At 38.7% G+C, this 18,075-nt stretch overlaps 1 protein-coding gene across 1 annotated transcript in view; it reads right to left on the bottom strand.

The window, feature by feature from the left end:
- Positions 1–7,681, bottom strand: part of LOC149552715 (Rho GTPase-activating protein) — a 58,566-nt gene extending 50,885 nt beyond the window's left edge. The window contains exons 1-2 of the mRNA XM_089788267.1: positions 7,051–7,681; positions 4,918–5,587 (exon numbers count right to left, since the gene is read on the bottom strand). Coding sequence (XP_089644393.1) covers positions 4,918–5,587; positions 7,051–7,474 — 1,094 coding nt within the window. The 5' untranslated portion in view covers positions 7,475–7,681. The remainder of the gene's footprint in view (positions 1–4,917; positions 5,588–7,050) is intronic.
- Positions 7,682–18,075: the final 10,394 nt, after the last annotated feature.

Here is an 18,075-nt window from a genome sequence, read left to right as displayed (position 1 = left end):
CAGGGGGTGGGTGCTTTGAATAGTTCAGGGGGAGTGGCTTGCTTCTGGAACCCACGAAAAGTCTCCCCACTATGGTGGTTTCCCAATCGGTCCTCCATTTCTTTGGTTGCCTCTAGTTTTGAGACTGGAGAAAGGTGTCTTTTATCCAATATTTATGCTCCTACTGATTTTTCAGGAAAGTCCCAGTTATGGGCTCATATTAGATTCATCCAGTTCCTGGATCCTTATCTCCCATGGATTATGGCTAGAGATTTTAATGCTGTTACTAGTTTGGATGAAAAACGAGGAGGATTAGCTAGGTTGGACCTGGCTTCAAATCTGCTCAGGGATATGATTGGTTCTTTGAATCTCATTGATGTGAAGCCAACCAATGGTGTCTTTACATGGAATAATCGGAGAAGTGGTGATGAAGCTATCTCAGAAAGGCTTGACAGATTTCTAGTTTCCTACTACTGAATGAATGACAAGTGGATCACCAATTCCGAAATTTTGGATTGGAGGGGCTCTGACCACTAGTCTATTAAGCTCTCCATCACCTCTTATAGGGTCACCAAAAATCCCTCTTTCAAATTTCAGCTAATGTGGTTAAGAGAGTTGTCTCTTCCTGACCTTATGTTAGATTGGTGGTATGAGGGGAAGCTTGCCCATGGTACGGACATGTTCACTTTCAGTAAGAAGCTTCAACATCTGAAGTACGGGCTTAAGAGATGGAATAAACAGTGTTTTGGGAATCTACATGCTCAGAAGATTACTGTTCAAACCAAGCTGGATAATATTACCCATCAGATTCGTGACCAAGGGTTGACTTCTGACCTAAGTAAAGTTGAGTCATTGGCTCTTAAGGGACTGGAAGAATGGGAGCTTCGGGAGGAGATTTTCTGGAAGCAAAAATCCCGTGTTGATTGGCTTCAGGACGAGGATAGGAACACTGCTTTCTTTCACAACTAAGTTAAGGCCTGGAGGCAAGGGAATTCTTTCTCCTCTCTTGTCTCATCCGATGGAGCTCAGATCTTCTCTTGTGAAGATATTTCTAGGGAAGCTGTCAACTTACTTTTCTAATCTTCTTACTTAGGAGGATCTTTCTACTGGGACTGCGGAGCAGGACATTTTGGATTGTATCCCTCACCTCGTCTCTACTGAGATGAATGGGGCCCTCTTAAGCCTTGTCTTGCTACCTAAATTGGACAAAGTTGTGTTTAATATGAAGAATGGTAAGGCTCCTGGCCCAGATGGTTTTCCGATTGAGTTTTTCCAGAAATTCTGGGAGATAATAAAGTATGATCTCCCAGATGTAGTCCAGGAATCACATAGGAATAAATGGATGCTAAAATCTTTGAATTCTACCTTCTTGGCTCTCATTCCTAAGAAGGAAGGGGCTAATCGGTTGGATCATTTCAGGCCTATAGCCTTATGCAATGCTGTCTCCAAGATCATCACCAAATTGATTGCTAAGAGACTCAAACCACTCCTTGGTTCTTTGATCTCTGTTGAACAGGGTGGCTTTGTTGAATGAAGACAAATTTTGGATGGGGTTGTGATAGCAATGGAGGTTGTCCACTCTATGGCTACTTCTAAGGAGAAAGCTATGTTCATTAAACTGGACATGGCCAAAGCTTATGATCAAGTGAGTTGGGAGTTTTTACAGAAAATTCTTTTGACTTTTGGGTTTGACGAGGAGTGGGTGAATTGGGTTCTTAGCTGTGTGGCCTCGCCCTCCTTCTTAGTCCTTATTAATGGAGAACCTTCAGATTTGTTTTGTGCCTCTCGGGGACTTCGGCAAGGGGACCCTTTATCTCCCTACTTATTCATTATCACAGTGGAGGTTCTTGGCAGATTTCATAATTCTCAGGTGTGGCAGGGTCTTATCCAAGGTTGGAGCTGGAAAAATGATCGTCCTTCCTATTCTCATCTTTAGTTTGTGGATGATACCAGATTGATGGGCATGGCTAGAATCAATGAGGCAGTGAATATCAGGAAAGCTTTGGATACTTATTTGAAAGCCTCAGGTCAGAGAATTAATGATGATAAGTCTTCTATTTATTTCTGTAATACTTCTCGGCTTATTCAAAGCAGGATTGCTAGAATTCTTAGATTTCAAATCGGATCTCTTCCTTTGATGTACCTTGGGGTCCCTTTGTCCTTGGGTGCTCAGCAAAGGAACTACTGGCAGGGGATTTTGGATAAATTTCGGAGTAAGGTTAGTCACTGGACTTACAGATGGTTATCTTTTGCTAGGAGAGTGGTTCTACTAAAGACAATGGTGCAATCTCTCCCCATTTATAGGTGTTGTGTCCAGGCTCCCCCCTCTAAGTTTGTGAGGGACTTTGATGCTTTATCTCGGCAATTCCTTTGCTCGGGTAGCCTTCTATCCTCGAAGTGGAGCCTAGTCAAGTGGGAATCTGTGTGTAGGCCGAAGCATGCTGGTGGCCTAGGTCTTAGATCGATGGCTCTTGTTGTTACGGTTTTGGCTGCCAAGTTGTACTAGTGATGGTGTAACAATCAGGATCAAGATTGGGCCAAGATTCTTACCCATAAGTATTTTTCTAGTGCTGATTGCTCTGATGTGCCATGGCTTCCTTTGGTGGGCAAAGGCTCTTGTATTTGGGATACTCTTAAGAAGGGAACCCAACTTGTTAAGGTGGGTCTCTTCTAGATTTGTAACAGAGGATCGGATGCTTTGTTTTGGCAGGACTCTTGGGATGGCCACCCTCCCATTCTCTCAAGCTTTCCCCAGCTTCAACCCCTTTGCCATATGTTTACTAATGCTGGATGGTTTAAGGTGGAGCATTTTAAGACTATCAAGCGCTTGGGTCAAGTTAAGGTGACTTGCTGGAAGGATCCCCAGGAGTGGCCTCTTGGTGGCTCCGATGAGGATCATGCTCTTCTTCCTGAAGCTTTGGAAAATAGGTTTTGTAGCTCCCTTTATAGGAGGGACAGTTTCGCTTGGAGTCCTAGCCCAAAAGGTAAATTTACTGTGGCTCAAGGCTATGCTACATGGTCCGACAGAGGTGCACTGGTGGAAGAAGGTTTGGAGCAACTTTTCTTGGCCCAAATGTAATTTTTTCTTATGGTTGTTGGCTCAGAAGAAATGCCTCACTTGGGAGAATCTTCCCAAATGAGGCTTTCATGGACCTTTTGTTTGCTTCCTTTGTTCGCACAATGAGGAGTGTGCCTCCCACTTGTTTTTTCTCTACCCTTTTTCAAGAGAGATATGGCATAGATGGTGGGAGACTTGGTGTCATGGTTGTATTCATACTACCTCTCTAATTGATTTTTGGCAAAGCTTGGGCAGACCTCCAGCAAAGACTTCTTTCTTGCAAGTTGCCTAGACGGTTGGACCGGTTTTCATTCTCTGGAACCTCTGGCTGGAAAAAAACCATAGAATTTTTTGTGATTCCAAATTAGGAAGCTTTCAACTATGGAAGTTGATTCTTAATAGGCTCCAGGAGACTATTTTTGCTAAGTGTGATATGTTTGTTTCTATAGATCCTGGTGATCAAGTTATTGTGAGGAATCTGAACCTAGGGGACAACAATCGGGGATGCACTCTTGGAAAAAGACCTCGCCATGTTAAGCAGCAGGTTTGTAGGGATGGGAGGTGGACTCCTCCCCTAGCTGGGACCTTGAAGATTAATACGGACGGTTCTTCTCGAGGGAACCCTGGTCATGCTAGTATTGGGGCTATAGGTAGAGATAATAAGGGTGATGCAGTTTTTCTCTTCTCTATTTACAAGGGTCAACATTCTAATAATCTGATGGAGGCCCTTGCTATTAAGATTGCTATTGAGCACGGATGCTCTTTAGGGTGGGAGAAGATCATCTGTGAGTCCGGTTCTCAGATTGTTGTTGATATGCTAAGCAAACAGAGTTTGAAGGATGTTAGTTGGCAACTTGCCTCTTTGGCCAGACAAATTCTTAGTCTTTGTAATCTCTTCGACTTTGTCTCCTTTCGCCATATCCCTCGTGAATGGAACAAAGTGGCGGATTGTTTGTCAAAGTGGGCTTCAGTGAATGTGGGTAGATGGGATATTAGTGGTAGGGATGAGTTACCTTCTGAGTATTGTAAGATCATTGATTAGTTGTTACTGGAAGACAGGAGTCTGTAGTGTTGTTTTGGGCTTTTGGCCTTTGCTCTGTAACTTGGACTTGATTGAATAAATTTTTACCCCTCTTTTTAAAAAATGGAGCCAATTGTAATTCAAATTCAAATTCTTGGTAATTTAATTGCATGACTAAGTTTGAGAGTCAAGTTCGAGTGAGGCGGTTTTACAAGGCCAACTGATTTTAGCATGTTGTAAGAGGCGTTGTAAGATCTCTTAATGGAGATTCCAAATTGACATTTGAATGTGAGGCAAGTGGGACATAATTTAGGGTGAATAAAATAAAATGGAAGGGGTGGAAGAAAAAGGGGAGCACGTTGTGTTTCATATACGGATTTGAAGGTGGAGTTTGGGAGCTTGAAGGAAGGCTTTTGGAAACTATTTGAGCTGCAAATACACCATTATTGCAGGTCCATGAACAGACATGCAAATCTGATTGGAATGATGTAAGCCAATAGGCTTGGCACATAATGTGCAATTATACTGCAAGTTTCAATAAGAATTTTCTCTACTTTTGCTTGCTTAATTTTGATATTTAACTCATTTTGTTTTCTGTATTGAATTAGATTGTTTAGAGTATTTATAATGTGTTTCAGGTCGTTATTGAGGGGATTTACATCTTCATACATCAATTAATATCATAACAAAGATAGAAGTGGCATGCAGCAACAGAACTAGTCGCTAGAGTACTCTCTGAAGTTGCTCTGGTTCCGGAATAGATTGAAATCTTAAGTGAATTCAAACAAAGGTTTATGCAAGGATCTAAACACATAAAGTATAACCTAACTAGTTTAACAGAATACGAAGTACTACTTACAAGTAATCAATCTCTATTTGTTCTGCACCCTGCCCTTCACTTCGCTTAATGGCACTGATAGGCAAAAAATGTTGCAACCGCTGGCGCATTAGCCTTTGAACCCTTACATCTTCATTGTCAAAATATTGATAAGACAATGGCATAGAGCTATCAACAACAGAATCATGTCCTTCACTGGTAGCAACATTATTGGTTGGCCTAAGAGAACTGAAGTATTCATCACAAAACTCATCAAAGGCTGGTGAAGGCAAACTATTGTTTGGGATCACATTAAAATGCTTACACGGATCTTGAGAAGGGGCACTCCTTCCAAAAGACTTAGCAACTTCAAAACTCTTCGGGCTGCAAAACACAGATTTTGCAGTTACATTAGAGGCCCCTATTGTTGCTCTTTCACCCGATGCAACCAAGCTTGTGCCAAACATGGCATTGTCTTCTTCATCATTAAAGTTGCCTGTAAGTTTACGGATTTTACCAAATGAGCAAAACTTTTGCGTGCTAGTTGCTTTTTCACCAGACCTTCCAATAGACAAGTTAGCATTTCCAGCAGTTGATGGTGTATGGTTAGCAGTTTGGGATAATGGGCTCCTCGAAACTATCCGGCCACATAGTGAAAGTTTTCCGCTGCTACTTGTTTGTACTCCAGGGGTTTTAAAGCTTTTGTTATCATCTGCAAAGAAACAAAGTATTATAATTTGGTAAAGGTACCCATTTTCTTAAGGCCATTTACATTAAATTGATATCTGTTAAAAACAGAAGCAGATAAAGGAAAGGAAGACTAATGCTAATATTTGCAATTTATGTTTAATTTGTAAATTATGAACTTTCTTCCTTGGCAAATAATTGAAATCAAAGAATCAAACTGCAATGCATAAAAATGGAAGAGATTGTTGAATACCATGAGCATGCGCTGTAGAAGTATAGGGGTTTTCCATAACAAGATGCTGGGTTCTGATCGTGTGATATACAACGGATTGAAATTGCCATAATGTAAAATGTCGCACTGAGCTTGTGTGGAAATTACAACTGAATTGAGGAAAGGTATGTCTCTAGTTCTTTCCAAGTAGAAGGTTTCCCAAAACGGGATGTGAGAGAGGAGACTGCAGGGAGAAGAAAGACGTACCAAATGAAAAAAAAAAATGGGGAGAGAATACAAAGGTAGATAACATTTTTCTTGGCACAGGAGCTCTGTCCTCGTGTTTAATATTTTCCCAAAATATAACAGGTGAATTTGAGGAAAGGGAAGCTGTGCTCCTAGTTCTTTGGAAGCAATCCGAGGGTAACGCAAAACGGGGAGGTGGGAGAGGAGACTGAAGAGATAAGATAAATTTAACAAATGGGAACCAAATCGAAAGTTTTATAAGATTTATCTTGGCATAAAAGCTCTTTTCTGGGTTCAGAATTTGCTCGAAAGTTAGGAGAGTGAGTGAACTTGATAGAACATGTGCCCCTCCCGAGCGGTAGCGGCTATCCAGCCAAAAAAAAACGTTTTCAACTTTTGATAAATAAACCAAGTGTTTCCCCTTGGCATGGGGAACGGTTTTCATGGCTGCATAGCTGCTGCCCTGCCGAGCGGCAACTACACTCTTAATCGCCCTGAAAAGAATGGTTCTTATCAAATGAGAAAATAATATACCTTGGCATAGAACAAATTTCTTGGGAAGATTTATCATTTCACGATATTAAGAGGATGTTTTGTTTGACAAGAAAGGTGTCCGAGGAGTACTACAAATGTGCGTTCACAGCGTACGGAGAAGATTTTCTTTTACAGGAAAAATGGCTGTAGAACTACATTTGAAAAGGTGATACTAATAAGATGTCCTGCAAACCCTAAATCTGAGAGAATAACACACCTTCGCAATCTTAAATTCTCAAGATATGCAATTTTGGCTAAATTTCAACTAGCCTGTGGGCTTCAAATGAGGAAGGCATTTTACTACGCAGGTCATGGAGAACAACCATGATATCTCACCCAAATTGTCGTTCATCTCATTACAGCAAGAAACGTACAACCTTGGGGGGAAATGGAGAGTTTGATTTACGTTTGAATGCAATCCAGATTTGAAATTCAACACTTAACCCAAACTCACCCCCCGGAACTTAAACAAGAAGCGAAACAAAAACTCGGCTAACCTGTCATAAAATCATCATCCGTTGAAAAATCTTCTATGTCATCGCAATCTATTGCCGTGCCGTCGTCATCAAATCTGGAAGACTGAATCTTAGCGGCGGGTGTGTGAAAATCGGTTGCATTTGCGTTCACGGGAGGACCTCTTCTGAGTCTCTTCAGTTTGGGAAGCGGTTCACGTTCGTTGGAGCAATGTAAGAGTCCATCTTCAAGATTCTTGGGAGCATCAGATCCAGGGTTCGGATCGGCTCGTTGAGGCTCGCGTTCTGAAGACTCTTGCGAGTCCTGTATGTGAATGATGTCCGAAGATTGGCATTTGGCAGGCGGAATCTCCAAATCCAGATCGAGGTCGAAGCCGAGAGAGAAAGAAGGTGGCTGTGACTCGAAATCGAGCCCGAGAGAAAAGTTGGGTGCTTCAAAATCGTCCATCGTAAAGTTTGGCCTCGCTTGACACGTGATGGTACATCAGTAATGGCCAGATGAATACATTAGCGCCTAAATTTGAAAACGTAAATGAGCCGTGTTTTTTTGAATGGACGTCCACGAGCCCAGGCTATGCCACTAGTAGAACGCGCTAAGCAAATTTTGTGTTTCTTTCCATTTCCAATCTTCTCACATGGATCTTAACCAAATACTCTGTCATTTGCTTGATCTTGTCAACTTCAAATAAATTATCCATGTTGTGTCTTTTCGATGAAATCATGGTAAGTTTGGATGTTGTCGTAAATTGTGCACTCAAAGAGGAAACGTCATTCTGTTTCAATAGCTCCCATCCTACAAAACATGCATATCCTTCCTCCCAAGCCTCTTCGGACCTCTTCCATATGTCTATCTCACACCTAAGGTGATGGGATCAAGTCCTCAACTAAACCAATAACAACCTTGCCTTACCTTTAATAGCAGCCCCAAAGTATGCTTTCTCGCCATTACGTTTGGTTGGGTTGAATTATTTAATATAATAAGTCTTTTTTCTGCCAACATTACTATTCCATGTGGCCCTTTGAAACTTCTCTCTAACAAACTTTTTAATGACCACATTATTGTTCCGACAATCCTGCATGTTGATGTTCTATTTATCCATCCATTTAATGTTTTGCTTCATCCAAGTTTTCTTCCTGCAGTTAAGAGCTTCTTCTTTCACAATTTTTAGCCGCTGATGGTCATGCTTGTTTTTCATCCTTTTTAAGTAGCTAAGTAACCAAATTATCGTTGAAGCCTCTAATGGAAAAGCATTGGAATTTCATAGAGAATGGAAGATTTGACTTTGAGATTACTTGTGATTAAGTGTTTTTTAATTCTCTCTATTTGCCTACAATCACATTGCCCCCCCCCCCCCCCCCCCCCAACACACTTTGCAACCATAAAGGATCGTTGGCGTGACTAGCAAGTTGAAGAAAGTCTTCTTAGTTTTCCAGTCTCATAGTTTTGTTGTCATGCATCTATTGTGAAGCAAAACTGAAGCTTTCCAACCCCATTGAATCCTTTTCGCTCTAAAAGTCTCCCACCTGAGCTTATAATGAAAGTCAATCCTAGAGTACTTGTATTCTTTCGCAATTTCTAGCGAGCTACCTTTGAAAAGGAATGTAGTATTATATTCCTTTCCCTTTAGAGAGAAAATCATGGCTTTGGTTTTTGAAATATTCACCTACATCCCAACTTCATGGCAAAATTTCTTTAAGGCCCTTTAATAATCTCTTAATCCTTGAGTCATATTTGCTATCAAAATAAGATCATCGGCGTACAAAAGAAGCTTCACCACATACCCTGCAACTGAACACCCTCCCCCTCTAAGTTATCTAACCAATTTTCTAGTTTATTGATGTATAGCTCGAACAAGGTAGGGGATAAAGGACATCCTTGCTTACTCCCAAAACATTTGGACATACCATCACTAGTTCTGATTTTGGATCTGACTTTGTCATATAACCTATGCATTGCTGCTTTATATTCATCTGGGATGCCTAATTCTTTCATTTTGTTCCATAACTTGTCTCTAGGCATTGTGTTAAAGGCTTTCTTGAAGTCAACAAAACAATAGTAAGCTTCTTCCCCCTGATTGTCTTACACTTTCTTTATTATGTGTCGAAGAGTGATGCAATGGTCAATGGTGGAGTATTTGGATATGAAACATGCCTTCTCTCTTGCTCTTTTACCTTCACTTTCTGCCCATTTGTTGATTCTACATTCTATCTTGCTACCAAAAAGTTTTTCGAGAAGTGGGTTAACAATAAGTGTGGTAGTTGGATGGATTGTTGATATCACCGCTCTTAAAAAGTGGGATAACCACACTAGTAGTCCAATCTAATGGGAAACCCTTGCAAACAACGTGATTGAAAATATCCTTTGTATAAGGCGCAAGGACTTTTGCTCCCCATTTTATAAATTCAGCTTGCAACCCATCAATGTCACTTACTTTACAACTTGCCAATTTCTTTATCCCAGTTTTGACATCATCAATTGTGAAGATTTCTTTCAAAGTATTCACCTTGGGAGGGTTGTTCTCCTCTTGGGAGTGCCTATATAGCATCTTTGCATACTCGAGCCATTGCACATTCATAATGTTGTTATTTATTTGTTTTCTCTCTTATTGTAATTATTTCCAAAACTTCTTGCAGTCATGCTTTCCCAAAGATATTAACAGTTACCTTCTTGCAATAACATACTCTACTTTTTTGGTGCGAATAAGTTTGGTATACCATTTTTTGGTCTCTTTGTTAGTTTCTTTCCCTTCCATATCTCTCTTTGTTGCTTTGCACTCCTCGTCATACCAAGGATTTGTTGAAAAGGTATTAGTAGTCCTCTTTTTATTGTTTGGCCTTTTACGTGCCGCTAAAGCCTTTTGAATAATAATGGTTAGCTAGCTGTTATGAATCGATTCCCCTACCCCATTAGCCTTGTCACTATCTAAAAGATTATTGCTTTCCCAAAGTTGTTGTTCAAGTATTGCATTGAAAATGATTTTGTTCTCTTGAGTTAAAAGGATTTTGCCTTTGTTATTAGTTGTCTTTTGCACATGAGTATCATGTTTATTGTGTGAGTTGTTTGAAGTGAGGTCCATCTTAAAACATAAAGGCATGTGGTCGAAGTTTGTCTCTATGAGGCAAACACCAATGTTAAAGTCAAGTATTTTAGCTATAAGATTTTGTGAGCATATTTCATAGTCAACCACACTTTGGCCATTATACGTCTTGCACGTAATACCCCCTGATTTTGGCCATCTTTCCAACCCATTGCAAATAACCATATCCAACCCACTGCACAACCCTAGTAATTCAGACCCAGAGTGAGAAACATCCCAATTGTCATCCTCAAAGGCTCTCTTCTAGAGCCTATCACTACCTTCTTTCAGCCATAGAGGATTATTTGTCACTTTTTCACTGTCAATCAGTTGCCAGGATTGATTACTAGCAATCCTAATATTGAAATCCCCCACTAATATTATATCTCCAATGGTATTGAACTGTAAAATGTCATTTTTCAATGAAGCATAGGGATCTTCACTGTCTAGTTTTTTCTTCTCGTAGAACTTCAAGTTTTGTGGAGCAAAGTAGCATGCAGGTAATTTGAAATTAATTTTGTTCCCTGGTATTTGCAGCCAAATATATTATTTATTTGGGTCCTCTTTCTCAAATTTAACAATGTCACACCACCTCTCATGAACTAGAATCGTAATCCCACCATGCCCTTTACTTGTATCATTTCCTTTATTCCAAACTGAATTTTGTTTGTAACATTCAAAAATTGGTACTTTGCAACCTTCGTGCTCACATGTTTCTACAAGAATGATAATATATGTTTCTTCTACAATGAGCCTCACCCCTGGACTTCTTGTCCATGGATAATCTCTACAGTTCCAACTTATAATACTTAAGCAGTCCTATGGGGTCCCTAATTGTTATTTCTCCTTCAAAAAATGTTCACTAATTTGGGCTTTCATGTTCTTCAAACAAGCCCATTTCCCATGATTTCTTGTTGTTTTCAATTTTTCCCATTCCTTTCATTATTCTTCTTGCTATGAAAAGGTTGTCTTCATCCAAATTAAACCTTGTGCCCCTAAACAACCCTCTATTTCTAATAATGATGTTCTTGTCTTCTATATTTTTCAGGGTAACCTGTATATCCCTATCTCTCCCCTTATCCAACCATTGGCCAATCATGTTTTCCTATTGAATGCCACACATCCACTTCAATTGATCTCTAAGAAAATCCCTCATTAGGGTGTATGTTTTCTCACTTCTTCGAAACCTTTCACTCCTCTGACTGTGATATTAGCCACTTTACCTTGCTTGTCCTATTATTATTTTATTTGCATTTTTACTTGTTGTTCAATAATCTTCTTTTATTTGACTGTTGATCTATTAACCACTTGAGACCAAGATCTCTCTTCTTCAATTTGTGCTTTTAGTTGAGACTCTTTAGCTTCTATATCCATCATAGCTACTTGATTTTTCTTGATTTGAGTTATATCTGCTACATTTTTAGAACTGACCCCTTATTTTTGATAGGTCTCCAATGCTCAAGTTCATGTATTATGGTTTCTTACTCTTGTTGTCCTTCCTCCATTTTTGTCTGCATGCTTGCAAGTTTTTCCTTTAGAGTTTTGTTTTCCTGTTCTATGTTACTTGTGTACTCAGTTGCTTCGTATACTTTGTTCTCTTCTTCTCAATTCCTCTTTCCTACAAATTCAAGCCTATTCTTCAAGTCCATGACTTCCTACACATATAGTTATGGGCACCATGTTAGAGGTGTAGTGGTTGGGTTGTAGCATATATTATCGTCCAATGATTCCTTTGTGTTGTCTGCTTTAACCATTGTGACTATTCCACCCTACTGTGTAAACAAACTAGTAGGCTCACCTCATATTACCAGATTTTGTAACCTTTCAACCCCCTTCCCCTCCATCATAGTTGTTTCCATACTAGATAGTCTGATATTGTTTGAAATTCCTTTCACACGTGGTAAAATCATTGCAAGATGAATCTTAGATGGTTGTTTGATCTTCCTAGTCTGTCTACACCTTAAAATCCATTTGTATTGTTTTGCAGTAGCCAATATCAACTCTTTGTCTATATTAACTGCCTTCTTTTGGAGATAATCCAACATGACAACCTCTCACACATCTATTAAACCATGTGTTGTCCATAGGAAATGGAGTTATGTGCTTGACTATTTGTCCTCTCATAAATTGGTTGCACCCTCCTAATAAAAGGCATTCAACATTGGGCCCAATGGATGATAATTCTTGTTGCAACCAATTCTACCTATTGGGTGAAACAAAATCTTATTCCTAGTCTCCCGATTAGAATATGTAGTGTTGGGTTCATGAAAAATTACTGTTAGCTTACCCTTTGACTCATCTTGACCAAGTCTCATGCCAAAAACTGTCAGGTGATGGTTACGCTAAAAGTGGTTTGTGTGTTTGGTTTAGAGTGTTTTCTGTAACATCAACACATAAATAAAGGAGAAATGGATAACGTAAGTTGTAGTTTAAAAGAAAAATCTGAGACACTCATTGGGAAGGTAGATTCGTGCTCCTTGCTTTTCCTCTAGGCTTGGAAAATTGTTGAAATGGATCCCAGCTAAGAGGTTGAATTATACATTATCGATTATTAGTTCCTCTAGTAAAAAATTAGTGAATGAGAATTTCTTATTCAAACCAAATTATATTTTAATTAAGTTGATATGCTTTTTATTATGGAACACAATGACCAAAAAATTGTCAAACATCATAAATGTGTCAAATGTCACAAACGTGTTTGATATCAGATACCCAGATGATGAAAAAATAATGAAAAATAATAACACATCCCCATTTTATGGAGGAAATTAGCTACCTAGTGAGTGGTCATTGAATGAAGCAGCGACAATCCATAATAGGTGGGGGCATTTTCTAGGACTCTGTAGGAATAAAGCAAAAATGACTCCTTGAAACAAAAGAAAATAAAGAGTTCATAATTAAATTCTTAAGGAGGAAATGATAGTGTTCCCGAGGAATCTTTTTGCCTGGAAATGAATTCTTGAAGCTAAGGACACACTTTTGTTTTGTCTATCAGTATTTTATTGGGAAAAAATTGATTCTGACTTTTAAAGAGGTTGGAGAAGTTGGTTAGATCATTGCACATAAGAGATGAGAAGGAGAAACTCGAGAATTGTGCCTCAAAAAACACTTACATCAATCTAAATCTCTTAAACCACCAGGTAGGGACCTACATTTTGGATATTTTTGTGTTTTAAGAGGCTTCTCAAATTGGTATTGCATTCAAAGAGCTATTGAAATATCCAAGGCTTAGCGCGTGGGGCATTATTTCTTTGTGATTGTGTTGGCCTTTGAATCTTGTAAAAATGCTCTCGTTTCAATTATGTAGGGAGCTAACTTTCTAGATGAACAAATCCTTTCCTACATGATTGCATTATACAATAAGCAGTTATTTTGTACATAATGGCACTGAAGCTTATTGGACCCCTTGTTTGGGTTATAGATTAATTTGGATAGTTAAAATAAAATGTGAAATTGAGATGATACAATTACTTACTGTCAAATTATCACCTTATATATAGTAAGTAAGAAATAGTGCAACTGCGGTCTATTTTCTCATTCAATGGAACTTATAGTAGTTGATAGCTTTGTTCTTAGCGAAGAGTCTACCTTCTTTTAAACTTCGAAGAGTTTATTTTATAAGATTAAAGGACACAAACTTCTTAAATGATTTAAATATTATCCAATTTAATGAATGGATGGCCAGTAATGACATGGGTCTTATTTCAGCCTCTATGTTGGAACCCCACAATGAAATGAACCTGAGCATTGTAAGTAAAGTCATTTATTGAGTGATTTAAAAACTATGGTGGAGCTTAATGTGAAGGTTGTAGCAGTCAAATTCTTGGCATGAGTTGATTTAATTGAGCTTATTTGCCTTGTGTAATACATGAAAGGGGGATATCTTGGTGGTGGGTGTGTTTGAAAATGATTTCTTGAGAAATGTTTCAAAGAATGGTAGGTTAGTGGCTTTTTAATCTCCCTCATTGCCCAACCATAAGAATAAGAGCACACCCTTAGATTTAATTTTACAAATTGTTGCTACTAATTCTCAGTGTTTTCAACCAATGTAAAATTAGGCATGTCTTTGTTGATTTGAAGTTTTCCTTTTTTAATCTTGAATTCAAAAAATGTGCCAAGACTTGTGAAAATACCAAGTTTTCTAAACTGAAAATTAAGTATTGTTGTGTGATTGCTTACAATTTCTAAGAATGAAGGGTCCATGTGCATAATCATATTGATGTTATGACCTTCAAAAATAGTGGACCCCCCACTTTATGTTTTTTATTAAGGAAAATAGGTTTTAATGGGGTCCTGAAACCCTACAATAGTAAAAGAAAAACATAGATAAAGCGCTTATTGTATCATCAACATAAAATCCCCTGACAGAAACAACAACCTCCCACAACAAAACAAGAAAAAACATTAATAAATAGGGAAGCAGAGCAAAAAAAACTAGGATAGGTCCAAAAGCCAAGAGAAAGGCTCAAGCAATTTCTCTAAGGATTTTCATAGCCCGAATCTCCATCTCAGTCATTCTCCAAACCACCTCTTTTAGGTCTGAAAGATCTTTCTCAAGTTCCTGGATGTCATTTTTCTTTGTGTTGGATCTAGTTCTCTTTCTCGAACCATCCTCCAGAGTCTCATCCTTTCCACTATTGGGAGATTGGTCATCCTCCTTACTGGCCATGTGTTCTTCAAGTTTGTTTATGAGCAACTTTATGTTGTCATTTTATTATTTTAGAATGTTATGGCTTTGCTCAACAATTCTCTAGAGAGTTACCTCCATAGTCTGAACTCTACTCTTCACTTCCTCCACTCTATTATCCATTTCCTTTTCCCCTTTTGTTTTCCTATTCTGCATGCTACAATTATCCCTTTCAAGTCTACCCACTCTGTATTTGAGTTCCTAGATTTCATGGAAAGTTCATTTAGTGGTTCAATAACTATCAATAACATTGTTTTTAGCATTATTAAGCACATTCATCCGAGGCTTTTCCTTTGTGATGTCACTCAAAATAACAAGGGCAGGGTCAATCAACTCCTCCCTTTGAATTTTACCCTTCTTATTCTCCTTAACTAGAGTTTTGATCATCTCTCTCTTGAGCCCCATCCTCATAGAAATATTATTCAAATTTCTCCAAACCACTTCCCTATTATTGCCTAAAATCATACATGTGTACTGGCTGGACCCAAATTCCTCAAATTCCTGCTCATTCTTTTCCCCACTCCCTTGCTTCTCATATTCCTAGTCACTTCTATGTTGGCATGCATCTTAATAGTGATGTTTCTCTTTCCACTCGTCCTCTCCTTACATTCCTCCTCTCTTAGATTATCTTCCTCCCAATCAGTGTTGTCTCCCTCCATGTCCATGCCCTCCACCCTCTCATTATATTCTCTATCATACAAAATCTCAAAGCCCTATTTAGGTTCATTATTATCCTTTTTCTCATTTTTCTCCACTTTGATTCTCTTTTTCCCCTTTTCATGTTGTGGGGTGGCATCCTCCTCCGTATTTGAATGCATGTCTTGGTTGTCCTCGGTATCAGATGGGGTATAATCCTCTCTTGACTCATCCAAGTCAACTTTACCCTCCTTCCCTATTTGCCTATTCTTAATTTCTTTCCCTATAGTCCTAGCCTTAAAAAATTCATAAATTAATAGCAAAAGCCCCTCATGGAAGGTATGATTACCTATGTGCTTCTCCCTATAGTCATTAATATACTCATTAATAGAGGAATATAGGAAATAAGGAATAAAAATCTTTGCCCTGTACATGAAGTGGTTAAGAAGCACAAAATGGTGAGTGTAGAGGCGATCAAATCTCATGTCGAGGGCAATGTACTTGATGATGACCGTCAGCACAAAACTTGATAGCGACTTGACAGAGCTCAACAGATAGCAGGTGCTTTTCTTCACTAAAGCCTTCTTTTCCTTCACATCCTTGGTAAATTTAATCACTACCTACCCAGAAATCCATCTATCTCTATAGAATTTATTTCTAATAATGGATATTCTAGTCACTACAGATATAACATCCTCTATCACTGTGAAATCCACTCCATCAATCTCAACACTCCCCTCATTCTAGATCTTGACCATACTATGTGTAACAGAGGGTTTCCACCCATGAAGCCGCTTAATGAAAGTGGTAATGTCACCTTTTTTCAAAATGCTCCACACCTTAAAACATCAACACCACTTCTTTGTTTCATCCTCAAGTTCCCTCCTATGTCTTTCCCCCACCATGATTTTTTTCTTTGTACAAGCTTTGCTTCTAGTAGTGATGTGCTTCGAAGGTTATTTCCTATTAATATGATTTGTTTTCACAAAACACCTTTTCACTTTGTGTACTCGATACCCAAAATTGAGCCTCGAAGTGCGATGATGGAAAAAAAAATGTGTTTCATGCTTTGGCTATTGTACTTACATGTCATATTCCAGCACAATTCCCATAACATGTAACCTTTCATAATCAACCTTTAATGATTCTTGATCTGCTCGGGATCCTCTCCCTTTCTATCAACTCACAAATTTCTGACAAAATATTGTGCCCATTCTTCCATGTTTTCAATTCATCATTCTTGACTACCCAGTTGGCCAACTTGTCAACCACTTGATTGGCTTCCCTACACTCATGAGCCACGTATATATTATCAAAAGACTTAAGGATCCGAATGAACTCTTTAATAATATTCACAATCATAGATGTTAGCTCATTCTTCTCATTAAGACAATCTATAATATTCTTGGAGTCTCTTTCAAGCCATAGATTTCTAACTCTCGTGTCTTGAGCCAATTTGAGAGTTTGATGAGCCACAGACGCCTTTGCATAATGGCTAGTTTGCATACCCAAAGGAGCCAAGATAGCTGCAATACCTTTTCCATGGGTCTTTCTAATGATTCCACCCACCCCAACATTGCTAGGATTGCCTTTGGAAACTCCATCAAAGTTAGCTTTGCACCAACCCTCAGGCGGAAGAGTCCATCTGCAATCCTCCCTCTTATTTTTGTCAATTTCCTTTGTGCTTGGAAGAGGGTTATGACCTTTATTAGTATTGTAGTTTTCTAACAGAGCGTTAAAGATTTTGTGGAAGACAACTTTAGCATTAGTTTCTTTCTCCCTAAAAAATATGTTGTTCTGCTCCTTCCACACTCCCCAACATACATGAGGCAAAGTCCATTCACACAAGCCCTTATTCACATCGCCATAAGCCCCTAGGTGCTATTATTCAAAGAGATTTGTAGTGTTATTAGGAAAACACTAGGTCATCTTGAAGAAAGATAGGAAATAAGACCATCTATCTCTAGTGAAGTGACAATGTATAATGATATGATCCACGCTCTCACTATAGTTTTAACAAAGAATGCATCTATTAGGCATCAGATTCCCCCTCTTGGTGAGGTTTTTCACTGTCAAGATACAATTTTCTAGCATTATCTAGAAAAAAATGTTGATTTTGGGAATAAGGCCAGGATATCAGGCTTTAGCCCAAACAAGAGTAGTTTTCTTATCTTGCATAGTTTCGTATCCTGAGGCATCAATGTAGTTTCCATCCTCTGTCACCCCCCAAATAATGGTATCCTTGTTGGGTGATAGAGGAATATGCCTTATCATGTTCATTAGCAGCTTTAGCTCCTAGGACAACTCAATCCAATTCACCCATTCATTGTTATCCATATAGTCACTCACTTTATAGCCATATCTTTCCATACATAAATTTTCCCATCTGTTAAATGGCTCGATGTTCTATAATGGCCCTTTTCTTAGCTAGTCATCATGCCATAAGTTTATATCTTCACCATGCCCAATTTCCATTTTGCTTTCTCAATGGCTAAGCACTTCATTCTCAAAATGCCATTCTAGATGTTAAAACCCCTTGGGTCAAGGTCCCTACTAATGAACTATTTGAAATTAATATTAGTTGCATACTCGTCCTTAAAAATATCCCTCCATTCCCTTGTGGAGTTGAAAATCCTCCATATTTGTTTA

The sequence above is a fragment of the Cupressus sempervirens genome, chromosome 6, assembly GCF_028749045.1.
Source record: "Cupressus sempervirens isolate cs-2001-9-10 chromosome 6, ASM2874904v1, whole genome shotgun sequence".
Lineage (NCBI taxonomy): Eukaryota > Viridiplantae > Streptophyta > Pinopsida > Cupressales > Cupressaceae > Cupressus > Cupressus sempervirens.
The sequence above is the reverse complement of the archived record's forward strand: the minus strand, read 5'-3'. Positions and strand labels throughout refer to the sequence as shown.